Source organism: Centruroides sculpturatus, unplaced genomic scaffold, assembly GCF_000671375.1.
Source record: "Centruroides sculpturatus isolate CEXI.00-Female unplaced genomic scaffold, Cexi_2.0 scaffold838, whole genome shotgun sequence".
In the NCBI taxonomy this organism is placed as follows: Eukaryota; Metazoa; Arthropoda; class Arachnida; order Scorpiones; family Buthidae; genus Centruroides; species Centruroides sculpturatus.
In genome coordinates this window covers 266,021-278,948 of record NW_019385059.1, presented here as the reverse complement: position 1 = coordinate 278,948, position 12,928 = coordinate 266,021, and the positions used below count along the sequence as shown (strand labels likewise).

Below are 12,928 nucleotides of genomic sequence, written 5' to 3'. Positions count from 1 at the left end.
TGTTCTATAGCTAGCTGAAAGCTTTTTTCAGTCCAAAAACTTTTTTGAGAAGTCCTTATATAATTTCTATGCATATCCTGCAATAAAACGAGAAAACAAAAGTTTATTAAAAATAGGCATATTGGAAATCAATTAACAAAAAATAGGCCCGTTTTTCCAAGAAAAATGTGGCATGTTTTCCATTTGTTGGGGTAAGATGCCTAGTAGAGTCACGTGCTCCAGCATGTCCAATCGGGATCGGCGGTAGCTGACAATGGAAACTTTAGAACCTTAACTACATCACACATTAATTGTTTTTAGCAATTTTTAATAAATTCCATTTTAACTTTTAGTTTAAAATTATTCTAGAAACATTTCACAACAAAAACTTTGTTCTTATTTAGCTTTTATTCTTCTCGGATGTAGGAAGTGAAGTAACGGTAGCCAACTACAGCTTTCCGCACTCAATATTGGCCCAACGATTCATCATACAAATACATGACAATATGCGACGTCACCGTTTGAAAATGTCAAAAATTAGGCATATTTCCCCAAATCACTCTATACGTTGCAGTCAAAACCAGTTTTTAGTTAGGATGCGTTTTAACTAGTTAAAACTAGTTTATACTGGATGTCTTTATTAAAACCCGTTTTGTCTAGTTGAAACTAGAATTTACTGCTAGTCAAAAATGAATTTGAGTTAAAACTAGTTTTAACTAGACAAAACGGGTTTTAACAAAGACATTCAGTATAAACTAGTTTCAACTAGTTAAAACGCGTTCTAACTAAAAACAGGTTTTGACTGTAACATATATAAACCATTCTTGTTATTATTGTAATTCTTATTGTTTGAGATATCACATAATAATAATTTTAGCACCAAACTTGAATTTATTGCTAATTAGTCTAGTTTTAGTACTGAAATTAAAACTCTGGAACATTACTAAACACACGATACTTACAATTTTGGGGTGAGCAAGTGGTGGCACAAAATTGTTTTAGTGTTTCTTGCTGGCATGTTCTCAAAACTATAATATTACTTTACTTTATAGAAACTGCTTGAGAAAAATTTAGATGGAATAAAATATTTTAAATTATATAAAATAAAAATTATTGATGAAATAGTATATTTTCAATATTAACATATCATTAGTTGATTTAAAAGTATTAATTAAAATTGAAATTTTAATAATATAAATTTAATGAATTTTTAGGGTGAGCAAACTCTATGTCTTAAATTTAACATGTTGAGGAAGAGTAGAAGAGAGAGGATATATCATGCGGAAAATGAAGAAATTGCTGACGTAAGTTGTACTCAAAGTAAACTCTTTTTTAAAATTAATAAATTAATTTTAAAATTAATAAATTAATTTTAAAGAATAAATGTATTTAGAGTACAATCTAACACAGATTTTGCATGAATAATTCTTGACATTACAGACGGTCAAATAGCCAAGCAATTAAGGTGTAACCCTACCACTCTGGGAGACCCAGGGTAAAATATGAATATAAATGGACGGGTTGAAAAGCCCTGGAAATTTTTTGGGGATGGTTTATTCTGGATATGTCAAGTTCTGTCCCTTGCCACATGACTGCTTTATTGTGGACTCAACCAAATCCATGATGGGCTTGATTAAAAAACCTTCTTAGTGCCCTTAGGGTGGAAAGAATAAAAAAGTTTCTTGATGTTACCAACTTTCAATGTTAAATAAAACGAAACATTTCAATATAAACTTATTTAGGGAGATGAAAACATAAAAAAGATTGAGGTTTTTAAGGAAAACGTTATTTTGTTGAATTGTAACATAAAGAATACAATTCAAATTTCATTTAATTTGGTGTAAATTTTAAAACTTGAAAATAGAATACAGAATATATATGAACACTACTTTTTGGATAATGTTTTTCTTGAAAGGATTCAGTTTTTTAACTAGTATAATGATAATATAATTATTATTCTTGCACTTTGTATTTTTTTTATATTCTTTAATATAAAAAAAACAAATAGCATATTCTATGTTACAAATAAAACATAAAGAATAGGAATATAGTTGACCCCCACCCTATAACACTGTTGATAATTCCGTTTTATATGAATTCCATGTTGTACGAGTCACTTAGATTTTACAAGTACGTGTGTTGGGCTGTGAATGGCTCACGTATTTGTAAAATCTAAGTGACTTGTACAACATGGAATTAATATAAAACGGAATAATCAACAGTGTTATAGTGGGGGTCGACTGTAACAGAAATACAGAATGACATTAAATTATGTAATTATAATCAAAAATTACTTTGATGTAGAAGTCTTCTTAATAGCAACATACTTATAAAGCATCAGTAATTACTCTCAAACAGATCTTTACCATAAATTTTGTAATTAGGACTCTTTTGGTATGTTTGAATTACTAAATGTATACATTAGATGTGTTTTTTCACTGAATTACAACCTTGAATGCTCAAACTCAAACTTGTAAATAGATCTCATTATTATAAAATGTTCTTCCCAAGCCATTTTGGATGCGTGCTCTGCCTGGCCATTATACCAACTGTCCAGCTAGTCAATCTATTGAATTGGCATGTCAAAATAATGATATGTATAAATTGTAAAGTTCCTTATCCATTTGTGGAAAGGTAATGTAGAAACAAATAAATCAAATAGTTTTTGTTTCTTTAGCATAGATAGGGTCTAGTAGGTATTATTCATGTTTTAGTATGCTTAAGGTTTGCATTGCTTCAAAAAAATCAAAAGAAAAGCCAACTTCCTGTGGAGCTATTTAGTCCTGGATCATTATTCTAATTTTGATTTTATATTTGGTTCCGTTTTGTTGGGATTGGAGTTTTTTATATACCTTTCAGTGCTTATACCTGCTGGTATATTGCACTTCCAATATGTTCCAATATGTCCTTAATTGCTGTTTAAAAAACCACTTTCCTTGACAACGTTTAAGAGGCTTTTTACAGGTTAAGTCTTGAGATTGTGATTAGATGCAATCCCAAGATTGAATATCTTATGCAAAGCATTGTCATACTTTCAAAAAGAACATGGTGGGCAGTTTCTTCCATTGTATCACATTTCCTCAAATTGGTCCTTCTTTATAGATGCCCATTTTGTACAGATGTTTTTGTAGATGATAATGTCCATTTAAAAAACCAGTTATTGTTCTTATTGTTCTCATCTATCCTATCTAACTTTAATAAGTTGGATGTGAATTTCATTGATGGTTCTTTAACAATTGATGGTTCAAATATTCATATGTTGTCTTTTAAATGTGCTTTTCCAAGACTGTTTTACTTGTATTTGTTGTATCATAATTGTGTCTTCTTGAGAAGTTGGAGGACCTGCTTGAGATTTATCAGGGAAAAAGTGAAATCTACCTGCAACACATATACTTCCAGGAGTTGGACAAATTCTTTTACATATTGATATTTAACTTACTATGAAACAATGTGAAAAAAATGAAATGAAAAATAAACTATATTTATGCAATATCAGTTTTGTCATTTTCTGTAGAATCCATGCAACATTAACCTTTAAAATGAGGTTTGTCCAAAAATTTATTCTGTAGAGATTTTCATAGGTCTTTTGCTAGGGCCTGATGTAATCTATGATAATGGGCAAACCTCCACATAATTGTATGATGTAGTTTAAGATGTGTTTGCTTTATTTTGTTGTCTTATTTAAACTAACACTGATCATTTTGTTTCAGGAACTCTTTAAAATATTGAAACGTCATGTCGATGAATGTAATTTGAAAAATATAGTGGAGAATGCTCTAATGGTAAATTTTATTTATTGTGTTTTTATAAGCATTAATTTGAAGACTAAGTAATTTTTTCACTGTAATAAATTTGTTACGTTTTATTATAATTTTTATTAAAGTTAATATGAATGCACATTATGCAATATATGTATATATTGTGTGTGCCATGTTACATTGGATTGAATTTGTTACCTAATATTAAAGAGTATATAATATTTGACTTAGATACAATTTAGAACAATTAGAGATATTTCAATGTCTCTTTAAACTACAATTGAATTAAAGATTTTGTTTTGTATAAAATTTACATACAAATAACAAAAAATCTAAATTTTATTAAATTTATAAATTTTCGTCTACAAGTACAAATTTTCTAAGATCAGGACTTATTATACTGGCTTTACAGATAATGTTACAAAGTTTCACAGAAAACAATTTTTTGTTTTATTTAATATATCTGGTATATTAAATACTAGCAGGTATATTAAATAAAACAAAAAATTGTTTTCTGTGAAACTGTGTAGCATTATCTGTAAAGCCAGTATAATAAGTCCTGATATTAGAAAATTTGTACTTGTAGACGAAAATTTATATATCATAGTAAGCCATGTACTGTACATTGAGGCATTTTAATTAAATTTTATTAAATTCTTCATAATGAGCTTAATAAAGTACAGTGTTGATGTCTGAATAACTCTAATTTAAATATTTGAAACTTCATATACAAATTTCTTAATCTCCTAATTGAAATATTATATTATATTATATTATTTATTGTTTTATATTTATGCAAATTAATTTAATCATATATAAAATTTATGTTTCACTATGGACATTGATACTGAATCTTGTTATGACAATTTAGATAAATAATAATTGCATAATTATTTGTTTTCTAATAAATTTTTTAAATTTAAGTAAAAACATGCTGTTAAAAATTGATAATTGACAGATCAGCAATATCAGAAAACAATCATAAATATCAGTACTTCATATTTAATCATTAATATTTGATGATATTGATACATATTTACTGCTAAATATAAAATTATAAACTAGTATTGGTAACTGTGAACATAAGGTGTGAAGGAAAATTTAGAAACAGTTTGTAGTTTCTACTTTACTAGAAAATATATGATCTATGATCCATAATTCATTATTTTAATATTTGTAGGTATGATCAACATAATGCAGTGATTATTATGAATGTTGTTGGCTTTGCTTCTTGAAAAATAAAAGAAACAAGAAAAAACTAAAAATTAAGTGACATTTTAGTTTAGAAAACAATGGATTTTGAATAATGCTTTTTAAAACTAACATCTAGTCAAACTTTCATTTCTATTTATGACTACAAATACTGTTTTGGGTATCATTTCAACTAGGTTTATAAGATAGACTTTGCTAATTTCTTTCCATGATTTTCAACAATTACCCATTTCTAGTCTTCAACTGAAACATACTGCCTCCACCAGTGTGTATTTTTCTTGCTAATAGTCTCCAAATATTTTCACTCAAGTTGCAATTTCAGAGCAGCCATATATGGAATTACTTGGATTCCATTTTTCAAAAAGAACTCCCAAATAGATCTGGCAGTGTGTGGGTTAACATATCTTATTGCAATTTCCGAAATAGATACCTATTTTCTCTCTAAAGTAAAGTAAATGCTTTATCGCCATGTCTTGGTAGTCATACTGGCATACTTGTTTATTCTGTTGTGTACGAATGCAATATTGCTCCTGTGACCGTAGTCAATACCAGCCTGTACCATAACTGTTTATCCATTTTACCAGCATTTAGAAAATATTTCAGGTTCCTTCCAGAGATCATGCCAATAGTACCGTAAACTGTTGGGACCATCTAAATTAAATTCCTTTTTATCACCAAATACTACAAATTTTCATTCTTTCCTCCACGACGTATGCTCTTTTGCCCAAGCTACTCTTTATACCATTTTATCATTGGTAAACTTTGGTTATACTCCAGATGTTTAATCTCCTTTACCACTTTCCAAACTGTGCACTAGGATATCTTAATATCATCTCTTGATGCAATTTGCCTGGTTGGAGTATTGTGTGATTTAATAAATTCTGTAATTGTTCTCTTGTCATTTTTTTAGTTTAGGAGCTTTTCCCATTTTCCTTAAAATTCAGTTAAATATGCCGAACAAAGTGTAAAAGTTGCCTGCTGTTTGAAAAATCTAGTGAGCATATGTAACATTACTTAGCAGCAGTTTATACCATTTTAAAAATTCTACTTTTATAAAGTGTTTGAATATGCCATTTTCTCCATTCAAAAGTAAGCAATAAGAGGACCAATATAAAAGAAATAAGAGATTCATATGGTCTAAAAATTATAAAACTGAACTGTCTTAGAATGCAATCTTGGAGGAACTAAAACTGAGGATTTTGACCTGAACAGAAATTTCTGTGTGAGAGCTAGTCAACATACAATGGATGCTTCTTCTCACTACTCTCGTGCAATGAGACAGGACCAAATTCTTTTAGACCGGTCACACTTGTCAAATTTCACTGAGCCAGGGTGGGCATAAAAATAAACCTTCTTAGTTCTTACCAGGTGAAAAGATCCAAAAAATATGTATTAAAATAAAATAAAAATTATTAAATGAGCAATGTGTTCTGAATAATGTTGAAAATAAGTCATATCCACTATTTGTACGTTAGCAAATGTGGACTAATGAGATGAGGACAAGGCTCATTTGCTGTTTTGAAAGTTTTTTATTGTCAATATTATGTCAAAGATGCGTTTCGGGCAATGCTGTTGTTGGTACGTTCCAAAACATCACATCGAATTCCATTAACACAGTTATAAAGATCTATTGCTGGAATAACACGAGTAATGATAAAACTTTTTTACAAAAAGCAGCACATTGATTACATTCAGATTATTTATGGAAAATGGACAAAAGGCTGATTTTATACACTCAAAGTGCCTTTAAACTATACTTAAACCATATAGTAAGGTCAGATGTGGGTATATCATTGACGTTATCTGATGAGTAGTGTGTGGATTTTTGGGTGCCTCACCCACTCGGTTTTTGAAAGGGACAGAGTGTAAAAAGACAAACTACGTCAGTTTTAGTGCAGTAGACCCACTCATAGCCAAATTATTTAGCACCCAAATGCACCCAAAATGCATACCTGCTCCCAAATTGATGACTTGCACTCAAACTATATATTTTGCATCCAGCTTTTCCCTTTTTACATTTTCAAAGAATATATCAACAATTATCGCTTTTTTTGGTGGTTTTTATTCATTCACTTGAGGGGAAATAAACAAATTTGTTAAACCAGACCATGTATCCAGAGAAAAAATACAATAATTAGCTTACAGTAGACCCCCCTATAACGCTTAGATACGTTCCACGCTAACCGAAAATTACGTTGTAGGAACGATTAAATACATGAGCCAATCGCAGCCCGATAGGTGGGAACTTTACGGACTAAGGCTGTTCGAAAGGTTTTCTTCTATAAAATTAACCGATTCTAGACTAATTCGACTCAACATTTCCAAAACACGTATAATTTTTTGGGAGTAATCCGTATAAACTATGCTATAAACAAAAAATTATAGGATTACTTACCGAGTGTGTACCGTTCGACTACGCCCGTTGTTCAAAGCTTGTTTTCGTCGCGGAACAGCACACGAAACGGCGGCCGCGATTTCTGATAACGAATTTTTCGCAGAAAAATAACTTGACCTTTGGAGACATCATTAATATAAATAATTTTTATGGCCGTTGAATAAGAAGTGTTTCTTTCACAAGAAATGTATAAAATTAGTGCTGTATTAGACTTACGGTACCTAATTTACATACTGTGCAGACGATAATAAACTCAACTTACTAGCCTAAAATCTCCGTAGCGTGTTGCCAGGCGGCAGAAAGCATATATATAATTATAATAAAGTTACAATAAATTAAGTTAATATATAATTATATATACAGTACCTAATTTATATATAATTAATATATAATTATATGTACAGTACCTAATTTATATATAATACTAAACAGACGATAGCAAACTCAATTTAGCCGCTCCGTAGCGTGGCGCAAGGTCGGAGGTAAGTAGTTCGGCTGCTCATCCACTATTGGTCCAGACTCTATCAATCTTGTTGCGAAACGACGTTATAGGAGGTACGTTATACGAAAGTTTCTACAATTTTTTCGCTACGTTATAGGAATTGTCGTTATAGGAACATACGTTATAGGGGGGTCGACTGTATTCTCTTTTTTTTGTTGAGAGAAAAGGGGAAAAAAGGGAATTTTCTGGACTAAACAACTAAGCCTTAGGGTTGTTCTAAAAATGCAAACAGATTCACTGAAAATCTGCAACATGTGTTTTTTTTTTCTAAGAAAAGAACAATCTAGATAATTCTGTATTGACGTCACATTACCCTGACTTGTGAGTGCAACAGTTCCAATTTCCTTTGTTCACTGTTGGTGACATTAGGAAATGACAAAAATTGTCTGCATCTAAACTGAACATTTTAGCAAATAAGTTTAAAGATAAAGGCATATGCACAGATGGAAAAGTCCTTCACTGTTCCGTTTGCAATTATGTGATTTCGATTGATGTGAAACACCAAGAAACAAAAACCAGGTGACATATGAGTTTGGAAAAGCAAACAGAAAGCAAACAAAAAAGGAGGAATTTCGAGCAGACATTTATAGGGGCCTCATTTCAAAGAGGAGAAGAATCTCAGAAGGCTAATATTACATTTTATGCAGATTTAACAACTGCTCTTCTACAGGCAAATATACCCTTATATAAGATAAACAATCCAGCCTTTAAGTCATTTCTCCAGAAATATATGTGAAAACTTGTCCCCAACAAGAGCACTCTTAGAAAAAACTATGTTAAACCAGTTTATGATCAAACAAACTCTAAAATCCTGGATGTTGTCGGAGACAATCCTGTAGTATTTATACTGGATGAAACAATGGATTCCACAAAATGGTATGTGCTGAATGTTCTTGTTGCACCTCTGACCGGAGGCTATGTACAACTGATATTCAAAATGTTCCAACTTGAAAATACGACCTCAACTAGTGTTCCAAGCTTTCAATAATGTTTGTGTCAAGTTGTGGCCAAATGGTGTCCAGTATGAAAAGGTTTGGCTTTTTGTTACAGATCAAGAATCTTGCATGTTGTCAGCATTCTCAAATTTGAAGTGCATCTACAACAATCTAAAGCATGTGACTTGTCATGCCTGTGCCCTACACCGAGTATGTGAATGTATTCATGTAGAATATAGCAAGGCCAATGACTTCATTTCGAAAATGAAAATGATGCCCTAGAGTGCCCTTCTTCTCAAGTGTCCTAGTCAGGATCACTTGTACCAAGACGTAACTGGGCTGCCATTACCACCCAGTCCATTGATCACCCGTTGAGGGGATAAACAGTGTGGTATTCTATTGTGAGAACTTTGAGAAAATCAATGCATTTATCAACAGACTTCCTCCTGGCGATTCTGTGGCTGTCACAATGTCAAGAAATTGGTCACTGATCTAATAGTGACCAGAGAACTCTACTCCATACATTCGTACAAGTTATTGATGGATAAAATCAACAAGCTGGAAAGATGTGGAACTGAAATGCGGGATCAGTAGAATGTTGTAAGTCAGGCGCTTGATATACTGGATGGTTTTGCCCTGGACAAACTCAGATCTAGTTTATCGAAAAATCTCAATTTGAAAAATATTTTATTTTATTATATTACTGAACTAGAATTCCGAGTAAAAATGAAACATGTCACCTTAGTCCCGGTCGACATAGAAAGATCTTTTTCTCTAAAATTAAAATGCTCATCTTTATGTGTAAATTGCAATAAACAACTATATAGTTTGTAAACATAATACTTTTTGTTGGTTTTTATCTTAATAATACAGCATTTAAAAGCACCCAAACAAGCACCCAATCCATTCCAAAAATGTACCCAAACATTAATGATGAGCTCCATCTAGTAGTAAAATATTGTATTTCAAAAATCCATATTATCTAACACATGAAAAGCAGATATAGCTTTTATTTCTATTTTCAAAGTAAGAGTTGTTTTAATCATTATCTGATATTGTATTTTAAGGTATTGTTAAAATATTTGAAATTTATTTATTCAAATACACTATACAAAAAGAGAGTTTCTATATTGCTGTATACAAAGCTTATAAGTAGACTCTCGATAAATCTAAGCAAAAGAGACGGAAAGAAATTTTGAGTTACAAAAACTACTATTATATTAATGAGATTGTAAATATTGAAGTAAAAACAATATATTTACACCTAAATAAATTATCTTATTATTTATTAAATTTGCATATGTACAAAATAACAAAACATCGACACCACTAGAGAAAAAGTCTGTTATGCCATTTTATCATCAACAGTTGGCTGCATTTTGTTTGACAATATCGATTTATTTGGCTGAGAATTCAGTACATTGTCAAATAACAATTTTAAAATGTTAAGATTTGACTGGTTAATTTGAATTTAGGAATAAGATTGTTACCTTAGGCACAAAATGTTAAAACTTTGAATTTTATACAATACCAATCTTCAAGTTTATAATAATACCATCAACATGCAAGAAAGTGCATAAAATTAGACACCGGATCTATAGTTTGAGTTAGTGACAGATGATATTGAAACTATTTGGACTTATAGAAATGTGGAGTCTGTTGAGGCAGCAGAAATTAAGTCAGTACAAAAATAAAATTAGAGTTAAGGAACTTTGACCTATCGAGAGTCTACCATAATATGTAAATACTGTTTTCAATTTTGTGATTTTGTAAGATAGACAATGTTTAATGAAAAATTATTTTTATCTAGTGTCTGAAATGTGAAGCGCGTTTCTCTAGGAACCAAGCTTCTCAACAGATTGTTAGAAACGAATCATCCGACAATTTACCTTCTAGTTACGATTCTTCAAAAGGTATAATGTTTGTATTACTGTAAATTATTTGTAGTTATTTTAACATTATCAATATAATTTTTATACAACAATAATGTTTCTGTATCTATAGTGTTGTATATATGCATACAAAAATAAGTAAAAAGCAATTAGTTTTTTCTCCTTCTAAAATGTAGTTTATATGTCATACAATGGCAAAAATATTCTGTAAAATAACATAAAATACAATAATATTAACTAATAATACATTATATACATACATTCATAATATATTAATAAATATAATATATATATTTTATCATATTTTATTAATATTAGGGTACTGTGATTATAATTAATTAATAAGGCTTACTATACTGATTTAAGTCTTATTAATAGATTATAGTTACAGTAGACTAATATAATAAAATAATATTTAAAGGACTAAAAGCATTAATTAATTAATAATGCATATTTATATATTAAGATTATAATATACTGCATTCTTTACAAATGGGAATAGCATTTGTAAATCATAGTAAACTTTATATAATTGAAATATTTCTTTGGAATATCAGTAATTTTTCTTATGATGTACATCTATATTATGTAATATCTATATGTTGAACAGATTAATTTGTTGTTATTCTTTACAATATAAAATAAATGCAGTTTTAAATTACTGACACTGACAATGAAATGAATATCCCAAAAATCTTTTAGCAGTTTTTAGACACTAGAAGATTTGTGATTCTAACATTCAATATGGTGAATTGCTTTTATTTGTGTCAATAATGCAAATGCACTATTATATGTTGCTATTATTAAAAGAAATGGATGTATTTTGTTTAGTGATTGCTTTCAGGAGCTTCACTGATGCTGTGGAAACATTGTTACCCACACGACAAACTATTCTTACGAAAATATGATTTACTACAGATTAGAGAATGTACAAAGCTTTATACAACTGAGATTGGCATAATAAGAGCAAATTATAAAATCAAACACTTGAGTCTAACTGTATTTGTCATCAACATGTTTAGACAATTTTAATGACCCAGTTTGTCATTGGTTTAAATTATAATCTTAATATAAATAACTAATGATATCAAACGTTGATAATTTGTTTAGATATTTGTTAGCATCAGTTTTAATCAGTTATTTTTTGTTGTTGTCGAAACCGTGTTGTTATTTATGTTTGTATACTGGCACAATGAAGTGACCTTCTTTATCAACACTTGGCAAGTTTTCAATCTTTATTCAGTTAGAATGCCATGCTACACATTTGCGTTTTGGGTATTCACCCCTCTTCAGCTAACTAAACAAGTATAAAATAACATATTCAACAATAACTGAACATAAATTAAAATTATACAATAAAATTGATTTTTAACCAGTGAAACATACCTCACTCCAATACAGACTCCTTACTAGTACAGTTATTTTTTATTAGTTACAATACTGAATGATTTTAGTTTTTTAACCTGTGGACACTAAGTGGGTCCTTTTTGGGCCCCTTGTGGGTTTGCCAGGTTTGTAGTGGGATTTTAGGGTGATGAGAGAAGGGACCCAATGAATATGGAATGGACCATCACCCAAAAATTTCTGGGGGTGTTTGATCGTCCAGATTTGATCCCAGATTTTAGAGCAGTAGGACAATTCTTAACTGCTTTGGTTGTCCGAACAGCTTTTGAGAAGTTCCATAATATAATTAAAATTTTGTAGTAATTTTTGTTATTAAATATGTGAAAAGATCACAAGAATAGTAAATTTAATTATGTACAAAATTTTCATTACAGGAAGTCTAAAGCAGATTGACTGCTGTCCAAATTGCGGTAGTTTGATGATATTTAAGGACAGTAATTGTCCCGTCGATAAAATTCAGAATTTCAAAGATTCCAACTATCTACTGAAATCTGAAGATTCCCAGCAAGAATCAAATTCTAGCAACCGAAAATCATTATTTTCGTCTTTGAGAATTTCACCCAAGTTGAGTAGGTAAGTGGCAATTAAATATTAAAACTGCTCTTTCCAACTTGAGTCTTCTAACAAGTGAAATTCCAAGAATTTTGGGTTTCGAAATTGTAAGAATACTTAAGAACTTTTATGATAAGAATGGGACAATTATCAAATTAAATGGTTTAATGATTAATTGGCTAACCTTACAATTAATTGTTATCTAATTATAGTTGGCTATTTTTTAAAATATCTTTTAAAATTAAAAGTCTTTTAGTTGTAGTTTTTATACAGTCTTTTTAGTTTTGCTTAGTATCTAT

The 12,928-nt window shown here is 30.0% G+C and overlaps 1 protein-coding gene across 1 annotated transcript in view; it reads left to right on the top strand.

Annotated features, from left to right (window-relative positions):
- LOC111634085 overlaps window positions 1-12,928 on the top strand; it is a 32,628-nt gene that overhangs the window by 14,614 nt on the left and 5,086 nt on the right. The window contains exons 4-7 of the mRNA XM_023378761.1: window positions 1,194-1,283; window positions 3,690-3,761; window positions 10,592-10,694; window positions 12,452-12,650. Coding sequence (XP_023234529.1) covers window positions 1,194-1,283; window positions 3,690-3,761; window positions 10,592-10,694; window positions 12,452-12,650 — 464 coding nt within the window. The remainder of the gene's footprint in view (window positions 1-1,193; window positions 1,284-3,689; window positions 3,762-10,591; window positions 10,695-12,451; window positions 12,651-12,928) is intronic.